We start from the raw sequence: 12,814 nt of genomic DNA on the forward strand, positions 1-12,814 counted from the left end.
GTCAGCTAATGAAGCTGGACTCTAACTGCTGCTGTGTAGGCAAAGAGCAGATTGAATCCTGAGAATCCTGAGAAAATATTGCAGGGTGGATTTGGAGATGGTAATTTAGATGGTATTAAGGAGTATTCTGAGGCAAACATCCAGTGGTGACTTTTGACAAATTGTTTATTAACCTGCATTTTTTTTTTCTACTTTTCATTTGGGTAAAACAAACAAACAAAAAACAACGATAAAGAAACCACAGGATAATCCAAACCTCTAAAATTTTCAGTGCCCATATGGCATCAAATTTCCTGTTAAGCTAAGGGTTTTGATGAGAAAATATTGCAATTACATTTTATCTGATTATTTAGCGTCATTTTGGTAGGGGTTTACCACTGTTGCTGGCTGAGGATGCATGTGCTTGAGCTCTCTGCTTTCTAACAGAGCTGCAGCCCCTTCAGCTCAGAGGGGAGGAAAAGTTCATCTGTTTCTGACAATTTCAGCCCAAGAATTTGCTATTCTCGGGCTGAAAAATTATGAGAAAGACTGATAGCAGCAGCACTGTGGGCATCCCTGCAGCATTCTCCCATTGCCACGGCTCCTGCCTTCTAGGCAGAGCACACCAGGTACCTCAGCTGGCTGTGTCAGTGCCTGGGGCTGGAGGCACAGGGACTGCAAAGTCCTTACTGAATGCCTGGCAAAGAAAGAAGCCTTCCCTCTTGTTCATTTATCAACATTATAAGGGATAACTCAAGCTCTGTGGGGAGGTGGACCTTAGTACGCTTCTATAATAGTGTAAGCTCATAATGAAATTTTGGCTTTGGTTTCACAGTAGGCATTTATCTCCTTTGTGCATTTAAATTTGGGTGAAAAAAATGGAGAAAAACCTCAGACAATCTATTTTATTATTTCCTGGGGTTTATTAATGACCAGAAAGCAAGCAATACTTTCTATAGAAGGTGGTTATTATTGTTTTGTTCTTGCTTATGGTATAAATTTGTGTAAGGTGTACCAATCTTCTGAATATGTTTGCATTAAATCAGTAGTTCTATTGTGTTTATTAAAATGAAGCTCTTCTTTATTGTCTATTGTTGAAGAATTAATTACCACCCTTTTACTAAATTCCTTCCCTTTTCAACAAGGGAGCATTCAAGCAGTAGACACTGAGGGTACTTAAACTACAATGGTTTTCATAGAACTCTGACTTGAATTGTCCATTTTGTTGTGCACACAACTTGACCAAAAAATTTTCTGCATCATGGTGTTAGAAGAAAACCCTTATATTTACATTCAGTAAGACCCTTCTAGGATGACCTGAGAGGAAGACAATGCAATATTTTCAGATATTTTCTTTGTTTCCTCCCTCTGATACAGCTGATGGCAAGAAGTAGCTTAACCTTTTTCTTTTTACTCCCTTCTGTGAAAATCCCATGAACTGCAGCACCATGCTGACCTGTTGTGTCTGGTTGACACCAATGTGGTACACCCAAGCTGTCTGCATTATTGTCACACCCTGCCTTGGCTTTTTGGGACCAGACAGCACATAGAAACCCATGTGTGGTTCTGCTAAAGCCAATGGTTTGGGGTAAACCAGGGTATGTTTTTTTTTGGCTGAGAAACCTGGCTACTTCCCTGAAATGGCAAACCTTGCAGCTGCTTTGGCAAAAGCCTCTTGTTTTTGCAGAAGTCCCACCAATGCCATCCATGTATTCCTGTGACTTCTGACATTTAGCAATTCAGGAGGTATTTCTGGTATGCGGGCTGGAACAACAGGGCAGAGGGGGTGGCTCACACTTAAAGCTGGCACAGAGGTGGTGAGTCCAAGCCTTGCACACCCAGGCCAAGCAGGCTGAAACTCTTTGTCCTCTACTGGCTTGGGTCAGATCACTCTTAATGCTTTCATATGCATCCTTGGTATGTGCTGACACGTATCAAGTGAGTGGCTATGCCTTTTGATCTGAGGCATCCTCTGAATGTTTGACTTTGCAGTGGGAAAAGGAGCATGGCTGAGGTATGCCACTGTTACTTAGATACGTGTAAATAGCCATGCTAACAGGAGGCATTTGGGTTCCCTCTAGCTTAAAGGGTATCAGTTCAAAGTGAGTAGATGTGCAGTTTGGCCTTCCTTCAGACTCCACTATTTTTACTCTGCTCTTCTCCAAAGTTTATTTGCCAGTTGCCAGCTCACTGAGATTTGTCTCCTCGATTCATCCGTGCTGAGCCTGGACAGTAACAAACCCACAACTTTGGTATAAATGGGGTAGAATTTGGGTAGCAGAGCCTGGTTTTAAACTGCAGACGCAAGACATGCACTTAAAAGTGTTTTCAGTTTGAACAATTGCTTGCTTCCTTTGTGTATGCACGTTTCTGTCCTAAAGAATAAACAAGGGAATTACATTGCTGCCAGCTGATACAGCAAGGTCCACAAGCCATGGTGGGGTGAGTGAGGGCTGGAAAAAACAACCTGCAACAAGGCAGGGTCCTGGCCAAGGCAACTGTAGTGTTTCAGGAGTAGGGCCTTGGGGGAGAGGACAGCACTAGGGGACCCTGGATCAAACCACAACATGCAGTGCAGAAATACAGCTGCAAGAGCTCATCACAGTTCTGTCAGTCTCTTTTGGGAAATGCTTGGTCCAGAAGCATGCTAGACCTGCAGCACTGGTCCTGTGCTGCAGGCTCATGCAGGAGGTCTCTGCGTCCAATGACTGCAGATGTGGGCTTGCAAAGAATGCAGAGGAAAGCAGTCTTTTAGCACCAGCTGGAGAGAGATGTTGAGTGCAGACCATGATCCAGCCAATGTATCCTTCATTTAACTGTTAGGGAGGAGAAATGGAGTAGAAAATTAATTTGCCCAGTTTGTCCATTCCTACTGAGAAGGAATGTGTGTGCTTAATGATGATGGAAGATTTAATGCATACTTCATCTGTGGGGCTAGAGAGAAGAAGAGGTGATAAGAAAAGGAGATTTCTTAATACTGGTTATTCTGCCCTGCAATACTATGACCTGATTTCCTGTTGTCTAAGCACTGGGAAATAGGAGGAGGAGTTAAGAAGAAGTTGCAGTGTTCAAGTAGTCCAAGTATTCCTATTTTATTTCAGCCCTGAATCAGTTCCACTTCTGAGTGTCTGTGGTACCTGTTCCCTCACTGTGAGGCTGAAACTCTTTGGGAAAAGGAACAGGACTGCAAACAAGTTCATGGTAGGTGATGTCCTGGCTGGAAAGGGTTCACCTGCAGCTGAGGAGGGAAAATGTTTTAGCAGACAGGGTGGTTGGTACTTGCAGCTATGTGTGTAGTTGCTCAGCACTAGGAGGCATGGCTCTGCCTGGTGAAGAGGATGGCAGCATAATCAGGTGGGTTTTCACCCCCGCCCCCCAAAAAATAAAAAAAAAATAAAAAAATAAAAGCACTTACTGCTACAGTTAGAGCAGGAGCTCATTGTATACAGGCAGTGCTGGAAAAAAGATGTGGAATAGAGGAATAATGACTGCACAGCATGAACAACCAGAGTCACCTGCCATGTAGCTTGGCTGCAGCCTGGGGACTCAATAAAAACTTGACTGTGGGCCTACATGGAGCTTTTTATTCATCTGTTGTTTGTACAAGTAGTGTTACAAAATACGAAGTCTGTAAGACTGACAGTGTTGCATGCTTCCTTCTCCTAGAGCTTGGGGCTTTTTAGTTACTCTGTTTAAATTTTTCCTCTTATTTATTTATTTATTTTTATTAGCTAGAGATAAGTTGCTTTTAGAACCATCCACGTGGTTAGCAAACATAGAAAAGGGAAAGGATGTGAAACGTCTTGGAGCTCCTATATCAGCATAATAATAGCAGATATAGTACAGGGATGCTGTGTCTCTTTGCCAGATAAATTCCCAATTGACTTTTTCTGGTGAGGTTCATTCAGGGAAGGGGAGGTCTACTATGTGGTTACAGTGATGAGGGACCTTGTATAGCAACTCCTAGCTATCACATATTTACCACAGGTGGTACTTCCTGCCAGGCTGCCACCTACCCAAGCAGCACTCTGCAGCATAGAATTTCCTAACAAACTTGGTAATGCTAGAGGAAGCTGAGTTCACAATATTATCAGTGACATAATATATCTAATTTCTAGGCCAGCAAATACTGGAGAAAGAAGCTAGTAGATCTTTTTTTTTTTTTTTTTTTTTTTTTTTTTTTAATCTCCAGCAGATGTCAAATGAAACATAGCTTTTTAGTTGCTAAGATAAAGAAGCAGAGAGATGGTCAAGGGGTATTATGTTCATATCCCTAGCTTAATAAATAAATAAATAGGAAAAAAAAGTTGCTTGCACAATAGTAGAGGCAAGTATGCAGGCACACGCCTCACATTAAAGTGTGTTGTTTTAGTTTTTGTGATTGTGGGAATAGAAATGTTGTTTTTGCAGAGTTACATTGTTTAGAAGGAGGGAATGTGGTACTGAGCTATGCTTACAGTGATAAGAAAGTTTAGCAGGCAACCTAGTAAAATGCAGACAACCAGACTCCTTAGGACAATTAGGTGAAAATCACGGTGTCAAGTCAAGTCAGATAAGTGAAGAAACATTACCACTTCAAGCAGTAAAAATGTCAAAATAAATTTGAAATTTAGCAGGCCGGCAACTGAAGGCCATGCATTGTTTGTGAAGCATCAGATAGATTGTGAACCTGGATTACCCACTCAGTGGGGAAACAGGGGAGAGTCCTGCCATCAAAAGGTATATAAACTGTGTTTTGGAACTAGTAGATGCGCTCTCTCCTGCTTGTGGGGCGCCCGCCATTGCAATCGCGAATAAATTACTACTTCACTGAGATCCTTGCCTGAGCCTAAGTTATTGGCTATGGAGTGTTTCTCACAGTGATGAGCATAAGTCACTGGGGAGATGTGAACTGCATTCCTGCTGGAAAGCTTGGAGACCATGTGCTTCAGGAAAGATTTATTCCTAAGAGTGGTGTCCTGCAAAGTGGGGATGCGAAAGGAAAGTGCAGGCATTTCTAATGGGAGGCTTTGTCTGTAGCAGAGCAAGTCACTTTATATTTTTGTTGGAAACGTACATAAAAAGAAAGGTGCAAAGACTAGCTGATGAAAATATATTGAAGAGAGCCACAAGAGTTTCCCTCTCTTTAGGTGACCTTTCAGTTCTTCATAAAATCATTTTGATTTCTCATTATCCTCACAACTAAAAACCAGTGATGGGATTGCACTTAAGGATGGGTTGATGAACAGAAAATTTAGAAAAGCTTGAGGCTCTGTACAGTCCAGCAAAGAACGGTCAGAATTCTGATTCAGAAATTCAAGGTATTATATGCTTACACATGAATGCCCACACATGCCTAAAATATTAGTGTCTCCCCCACCATCTCCCTTTTATGCACAGATTGTATTAAATGTTGAGAACATCTTGAGTGAGATGGACAGGGGTTTGTGTTCTTGGAAGTAAATATCAACACTGAGATAGGCTTTCTCTCCTCGTCCTTCAGTATGTGTGAATGACAAGCAGCTCAACACCATCTTTGCTTTCCAGTAGGAGTGATCTCTTAATTTAAAGGAACTGAAGCTCCTGTTTGTTTATGTGTCAGTGATAATGGCTTGGTAATGTCAGTCTCTGTCACTATCAACATCCTAACACCTTTTGTGGAATTTTCAGAGATACTTAATTTGCTTGCTTGGTATTTAAAAGCTGTTCCTGCTGAGCATAATGTGTTGAGTATAATGCTTACTCAATTACCAGAAATGTGCTGTAAAAAATGTTGAAATTTGGTAAGCATACCGTAACATACTCAATGCATCAATTTATTTTTTTCTTCTCATTTGTCTGGCATTGTGAATGTATTTATTTTCAGAATTGTAAATACAGTTTGAGAATGGAAGTAGGTTGTCATTGTTTGTAGCTATTTTTAAAATTGTCTTTTGTCCTCTCTTTCTTTCTGCAATATGTCTCCATAACTATTAGCACAGTGGGAGGTAATGGTAGTCTCTTACAGTTGCAAGTAAACTAAGAATGATCAAAGTGTTGCTTTAAAGAAAATTATCTTTCTCCATTTCTGAGCTGATGTGTGTAGTTACTGAAGCTGCAGGAATGATCTGCATTGCATGAAGTAACTGGCATTACAACGGATTTCTCATATATACACATACTTTAATTTTGCTTTAAAATTCCTCTACTTTTTTGATCATTTAGGTATATTCCTGCAACTTAGTCTCTAGTCTGGGGCTAGCTACCTGATACTATAGCCATTATTTTTAATTTGAAAAGGTACATTTTGTGTTTATAAATTCTTGTGTTTCATTGAGACATGAATAATGCTGGATGAGTCAACAAGGCTAGACAGAGGACGGCAGCTTAGGAAAACCTACACTTGGGAACTGTAGGACAGAGAAGAGAAAGAACAGCTTCTGCCTAGGGAACCAGAGGCAAGAAGCCCCCCATGACTCTCCCTCCTGTCCATGTGTTGTGCTAGGACCTAGGCTCACTGTGTATGTTACTGCAGATACCAGTGAAATTTTCTTGAGGATTGGGTGGATGAAGGAGAAACTTTAAGTGTAAACAATGCTACCAACATAAAACAGCTGTTGCGTTTCTTTTTGTGTTTGTGGAATCCAGGTATCAAAAATGTCTCATTTTACTAGTTCAAAAGCTGAAATTTCAGCTAGGCATGTGGAAGATTTTTTGGAATATTGTGAGTGATGCTTCTTAAATGGTCTGTTACAAAGGGACTTGAGAGCACAGTGTGTTTAGTAGGTCTAAGCCTTTCTGGAAAACTCTGTTGCCTTCAGCCCATCAGAGGAAGAAAAATGTACATGTAAGTTCTGCCTTTGTGAGCTGTTGATCCTACCTTTTTACAAAGCAAGCTGAAATATGTTTGACCCTACCTCATCTGGGTAGGTGGAGCTGCCATCACATGCATGTGTGACACTGCATCATGTATGGAAAGCAAAATGTTGTATTCTTTCTTTCTCCTTTGTTGCACATTTGGTCTTTTCAGCTTATCCTGAGAAGTGTAAAGGTGATGTTTATTTCTAGCAGTCTTCGATCTGCATCCCACATTTCCCTCTTAAGTATCTGGTATTAGCAGCTGGTGGAAATGTGATGCAGACCAAATGGACAACATGTTTTTCGGCAAATAATACCTGTGACACCAATTCAATGGCCTTAGCCTCCCCTCCCCTCCCCTCCCCTCCCCTTTCCTCCCCTCCTCTTTCCTCTCTCTTCTTTTTCTGGTTCTTCAGGTCCAAACATCATTCTTTGCACTGAATATGCTTTCTTTCTTTCCACCCGTATAAACTATAGAGTATTGGTATCTAGGGATTTCCCTGCAGATGGAAAAGGAAGACAAAAAGTCTGAAGCTACTGAAGGAAGTTGGAAACTCGGATCTATAAAGCTATTCCAGAAGGTCTTGAAACATTAAAGGAAGTTTTATTACAGAGATTAGTTTATGTTACACTCATTTATTAAAACCTAAGGACATCTTTATAAAAACTACTGTATATAAAGACAAGAGCAGTGCAATAGCAGTGTAAAACACATTTTTGGTTTACTTGGCAATCACTTTAGAAAGACAACATGATTCATAATATGAAGTTTGAGTATGCTGCAAAAAATAGGACAGGATTAGATCAAAAACTAGATTAGCAAATCACTGGACACTGGCACGTATTAATTTAAAACATTGAGTATTATGTAAACAGTATTATTGTCGATGCATCAATAAAGAGTGAGTAATCACTGTAACCCTAGAATTTCTAGTTAGCTTAATTAGCCTAAAATTTGATTGCAGACTATTAAAATAGACTATCGTACTGCATATCCTAGCTTCTTAGTTATTTACTATTTATGTAAAAAAGGACTAGTAGAAATCCCTCTTTTACAAGAGGATTTTCAAGGGTGAGAAAAGATGTTTCTTCCCGGCAAGTTGTTAGAGTTGTTTTTTTTTGTTGCCCTAATTTTCATACACCATCACTGGTAGTTAAATAGAACTGAGTTTAAAAATCGCTTTGATGTATTACTTCAACGCTTCTGCAAGTGGACAGTCCTCATATAGAAATTACAGCCATAATAAAACTATTAAAAACAGTTATCTAAAATAGCTGCTACAATACGCTGATGTATACATTTAGAGGCCAGGTTGTTTTCTCTTTGTGTTCTTGTAAGATCGATAACCAGGCACAACAGATGGTTAATTACAACACCAAGTCCTGCACAAGCTTTATAACTTATGAACTTATAACTTTTAGAACTTATGTTCTATGTTATACACAGCAATTATTAAGAAGTTGGACACTCAGTTCTTAGTAAAATATGGACGAGAAAATTAGTTGGAAAGGGAAGGAGGCTTCTGGAGCACAAATGTCATTAATAGCCACTGAAATAGTTGCTATTGGTGAATGGGATGAACAATGAAATTATGTGCTTTCATTAATATTAATTTTATATCCCTTATTTTTCCAACTATATCAGGACGGACATAGAGAAATATATCTATTTTAGTCCAAGTCTTTTATTTTAGAGAGAGATTGCATTTGAACCAGGCTGTTTCTGCAGAAATAATATAGTGATTAATTGCAGTTATCTGGTTCACAATAATTACTTTTGATCAGGTGAATGCACAAGGATATCAGAGCACTGCTATATGGGTGGTTGGGATGTTCAGCCAGCACTCTTCTGCAATGTCTCATCAATAAGAGAGAAGGGTGGATAGCAATGGTGGTAGGGAAGTACATGTGGTGCAGTGTTTCCGTTTAGTTTGAGGCCTGGCAAGCATTAGCCTTATTCAAGATCTTATATTCTGCCAAATTAAGTGGGATATCAGATGATTATAACAACACAATTGATGAACGTCATCAGCTACGATGTGGATTTATCCATAAGTTAATTGGTAGGCAAAATCAGAATTTCAGCCAGAGAGTATCCACCTTATATTAGCTGGCTCTGTTTAGAAAATCAAAGGAAAACAAACAAACAAACAAAAAGCACATCGATTACAAAGTATACATGTACTAGAAGTAAAGCATAAAACTGCTCATTAATAACGCACAGTTCCCAAAGGGAAAAAAAAACCCTTACAAAATACAGTAAGTAACACAAACCAGTATGTAATACAAATCCCTTCATGAACATAAGCTTTTTACAAAGCTCTCTGTGGTGGTTATCACCTCACAATGAAAGTAGGTGCTGAAGGTAAAAGGAGCAAAGCTCCAACTGATTACTGGAGATATGTATTTTGGTGGCTGTCAACAAGGGTTACGGATCTTGGAGTCAAAGTGGGAGTGGGGAGAAGACATGATGCCTGTAGAGGCATTGATGGCACTGTTCTCAGCTACTTGGTTTCCTTTGCTTTTCTTACAAGTTGGCACCACTTTACATCCTCATTGGGATAGGTCTCCCAGCACCAGGAGCTCCAACCTTTTTACTGCTGAAGTGCTAATCTCCGAAGAGAGAGCAGCCAGGACTGTCTGCCACTATCTGCAAGCTCCTTACAGTGCTTGTTTGCTGGAGGTCCTTTTTGTGACCACTCAAAGTGCTTTAAATGCTTCTGCAATGCTCTAATTAAATGTTCATGTTAGAAAACTAAAGTCTCTCATGTTTAGAGTGAAACAAAGTTTAAAAAATACTGTCTGCTTTTTATTTGAAATGCTGCATTTCTTTCAATGTCAAACAAGCCATTTGTACTACGACAGCACTGCAAGCAGGGTTGCTTTCAGAGGAGCATGCACAGGAGCTTCTGTGAAGAGCAAGAGTGGGCCAGGCGTATGCTTACCTAGAACAGGTTGGAGCCTAATGCCTGGAGGGTGACACACTTATCTGTAGCATTTGAATTCTTGCTGATTAGCTGTTACCTGCCCTTACACAGTGATACTCTGCTTTTACTTATTTATTGGGTTTTCTTTGGAGGCTGGATACTCCTATGCCTTCCAGTCTTGGCTCCCCCAACATTTTTTATTCCTGGATAGGTTTGGTCATGTACCATTATACACTCCAATAACTTTAAATTAGCTCATATCACACTCAGTAGTCTATTCCTGTTGAGTTCAATGGAAAGCTAACATGCACTCAAATCAAAGAGGTACAAAAACCCACCCCAACTTGATTGTTCACTAACAAGGTGTTTTTTAATACTCATTGGCAAGGTGTTCCTCACACTGGTTGTACAATAAAATATAACATTATTATAAAATTACTGATTTGTGCCATGCCTCAAAATATGAGGCATGAAGAATTAATTTGGCATTAGCATGGCACTATGCTACAACTTCTAGATGAACTACTCTGTTTAGTTGTCATTGCCAGGTTCTCCATTTCCCTTTCTCTCTCTTAATAAATGATCTTAATATTAAATTAAAATAAAAATTAAAATAAATTTTAAAAATTTAAAAATTAAAATAAATTTAATAAAATTTAATAAAATAAATTTAATTAATTACAAATTAATTACAAATCTTAGATTTGTAAGCCAAATTAGATTAGATTTACAAATCTTTAGATTTGTGAGGGATAAATTCTGACGCCAGTCAGTGGATGAGGGAATTGGATTATTGCCTTGTAAAGCAGAGGGACAATGGTACTATTGCTTTTGTAATACACAGTTTGTTGCTTTTCTTCTATTTTTCTTTCAGCTTCAAGGGGTATGGGGGAGGAATGGGGTATCTCTTTTGCTTCTTAATGAAAGCTCCCCTCTTCAGGAAAGCATGTCAAGCTGAAGCTGGGCTGTGCTCAGATGTTTTATGTCTTATCAGAATCATTGCCAATGTGTACTAAAATGTGTACTAAGGCTGAACCATTGCTACCCTGCAGTTTGATTGGGTGTGAAGGTTTTACTCATCTTGTAGTTCATGACAACACGGGTAGCAGTGACAGGGGTTGCCAGCATCTACCCCATCGTGACAAAATATTCACCAGAGAACTTTGCAAAAACTCACATTCAGTATTCTGACACTTAGATTAGGCTCAAATGGCAATAGATGGATGGGGAGGCAAAGAAAAGTTATCTACCAAAGGTTTGTCTTATGATCTTTTTCCACCTTTGTGTGGATTTGCCAGAGCAACTTAATTTTCTTCCTACTGAGCATTTTCTAAAACATGATGATTCCTTTGAAAGATAACATTATCAGTCAAAAATTAAAATATTGCTTACTGACTACTTTCTTCTGGAAACTCTTTCTTATCATTTGTCTATAGAAGTTGTCTGAAAGGTGTTTCTTTTCAGGTGACTTGATCAATCTCCATGCTGTAGTTTCTCTCTCTCTGTTGCTTATCAACCATTTTAAAGTCTTTGTCATTTAACTGGTTTTCTTGAAAGCTGCTCCGTGGAGTCTGATCTTACCTCTCCCATCTTGAGGCACATCAATGTATTTTTCTGGAAGACATAAAACACACATGTTCCTGTAATGTTTCATAAGCATTCAACATCAAAGCATTTTCTCTAAAGATAGATGTGTTGTTTTCTCAGATGTGGATTTGATCTGTGGAGAAAACAGGTGAGAAAGAAATAAGAGGTGTTGGGAGGCCTTTACCTTCCTTCATTAGCTTTATTTAGCCTAGTGTGAGCTTATGTGCTATGGAGGTTGCATCTCCCTTCTTTGTTTTTTGTTTTGTTTTGTTTTTACAGTCAGAGTGGGAGGTTAACCCTGTTTCTCCTTATTCATTATAAATTGGTCCTGGTCCTGGACATCAACCACATATTAGGTGTGCAAGTTGCATGTGCTCATCTGACCAGGGCTCAGGTGTAGGCTACTGAGCACCCTTGGCCCACAGAGATGTGGATAACAATCAAGCCTACAGATATGGCTGGAATCTGAGACAGAGATAAAAATCAGATTTTATTCCAAATACCTTTTTCTGTGCGTATACCAGCATACTGTTCCATGTTGCCAAGCTGTCTACTACCTGTGAGATAAAATGATCAAATATTTGCCTGAAAAGGTAAAAGAGGAAATGCAAACAACTGCTAAACTCTTCATTTCTACTGCATGAAGTCTATTTTGAAAGTGCAGAGTGCAGAGGGCTTCCTTCTGCAACCATAAATTTACTTTGAAGCAAATTTTATTTGCTTATACAGTCTCACCGGGCTGGTTTTCCTGAGTAAAGTGTATTCTCATGGCCATATGGTAAAGCCTTTATCAAATGTCATGGAGTCTTCCTGTTGTACTGGTTACTAAGGTGTGCATCGGACCAAACATGGACTGCTTACTCTAACCCTGATTCCTTTCACATGATGAGAAAATGCATTTCTGTTTGCACGTATGTAAATGAGTAATTATATTCATGTGCTTTCCTCACAGAAGTGTTTTATTTATTTATTTATTTATTTATTTATTGCAACTCGTCTGGAACATAACAAATGTGTTAAACCTGCCCATCTTCACCTTGTGCAGAGAGGGCGTGTGTACCTGGCTATGTTGATCCTTTTGTTTTTGAGGTAGACCATGATTATTAATCATAATAATAAATTAAAGTGATCCATCTGTTTCCTGGAGTAGGAAAGCATAGTGGTATAAACACAAGCTGCTGGAGGCACAATTTGGTATCCTAGTAGCAGCGACATTTAATTAACTTTAATTAACTTTTCCAAGCAGCGTTCTTTATATGTTGGGTATTCCCAAGTCTGTGCACTACATTATACATATTGCATTTCACTAATGTATAAAATATAAAGAAACACCTGGTTCAAACACCAGGATATCTGTGGGAATCAGCGTGTCTGAGGTTATCTAGCGTTTCCCATCAAACCTGTTGAGTACATGAGGCTCGATCTCTAACCTTTGCCTCAGTGTCACACCACTGAAATGGCAGGGGTGGGCTTGCTGGGATGTGCAAGTCCACCGGGCAACTGCC

General features: G+C 39.4%; 1 protein-coding gene across 2 annotated transcripts in view; it reads right to left on the reverse strand.

The window, feature by feature from the left end:
* Positions 1-7,377: 7,377 nt before the first annotated feature.
* SHISAL1 (shisa like 1) overlaps positions 7,378-12,814 on the reverse strand; it is a 79,293-nt gene continuing 73,856 nt past the window's right edge. Inside the window, exons 7-9 of one of the 2 annotated variants that reach the window (XR_011089208.1) lie at positions 11,813-11,866; positions 11,115-11,336; positions 7,378-8,911 (exon numbers count right to left, since the gene is read on the reverse strand). Coding sequence is in view for 1 of the 2 variants with exons in the window: in XM_068657295.1 (XP_068513396.1) it covers position 11,336 (1 nt within the window). In the remaining variant the exon portion in view is untranslated. Of the gene's footprint in view, positions 8,912-10,417; positions 11,337-11,812; positions 11,867-12,814 lie in introns of those variants that run through there. The other variant, XM_068657295.1, reaches the window with a different exon arrangement.

This window comes from Anas acuta, chromosome 1 (assembly GCF_963932015.1).
Source record: "Anas acuta chromosome 1, bAnaAcu1.1, whole genome shotgun sequence".
Lineage (NCBI taxonomy): Eukaryota > Metazoa > Chordata > Aves > Anseriformes > Anatidae > Anas > Anas acuta.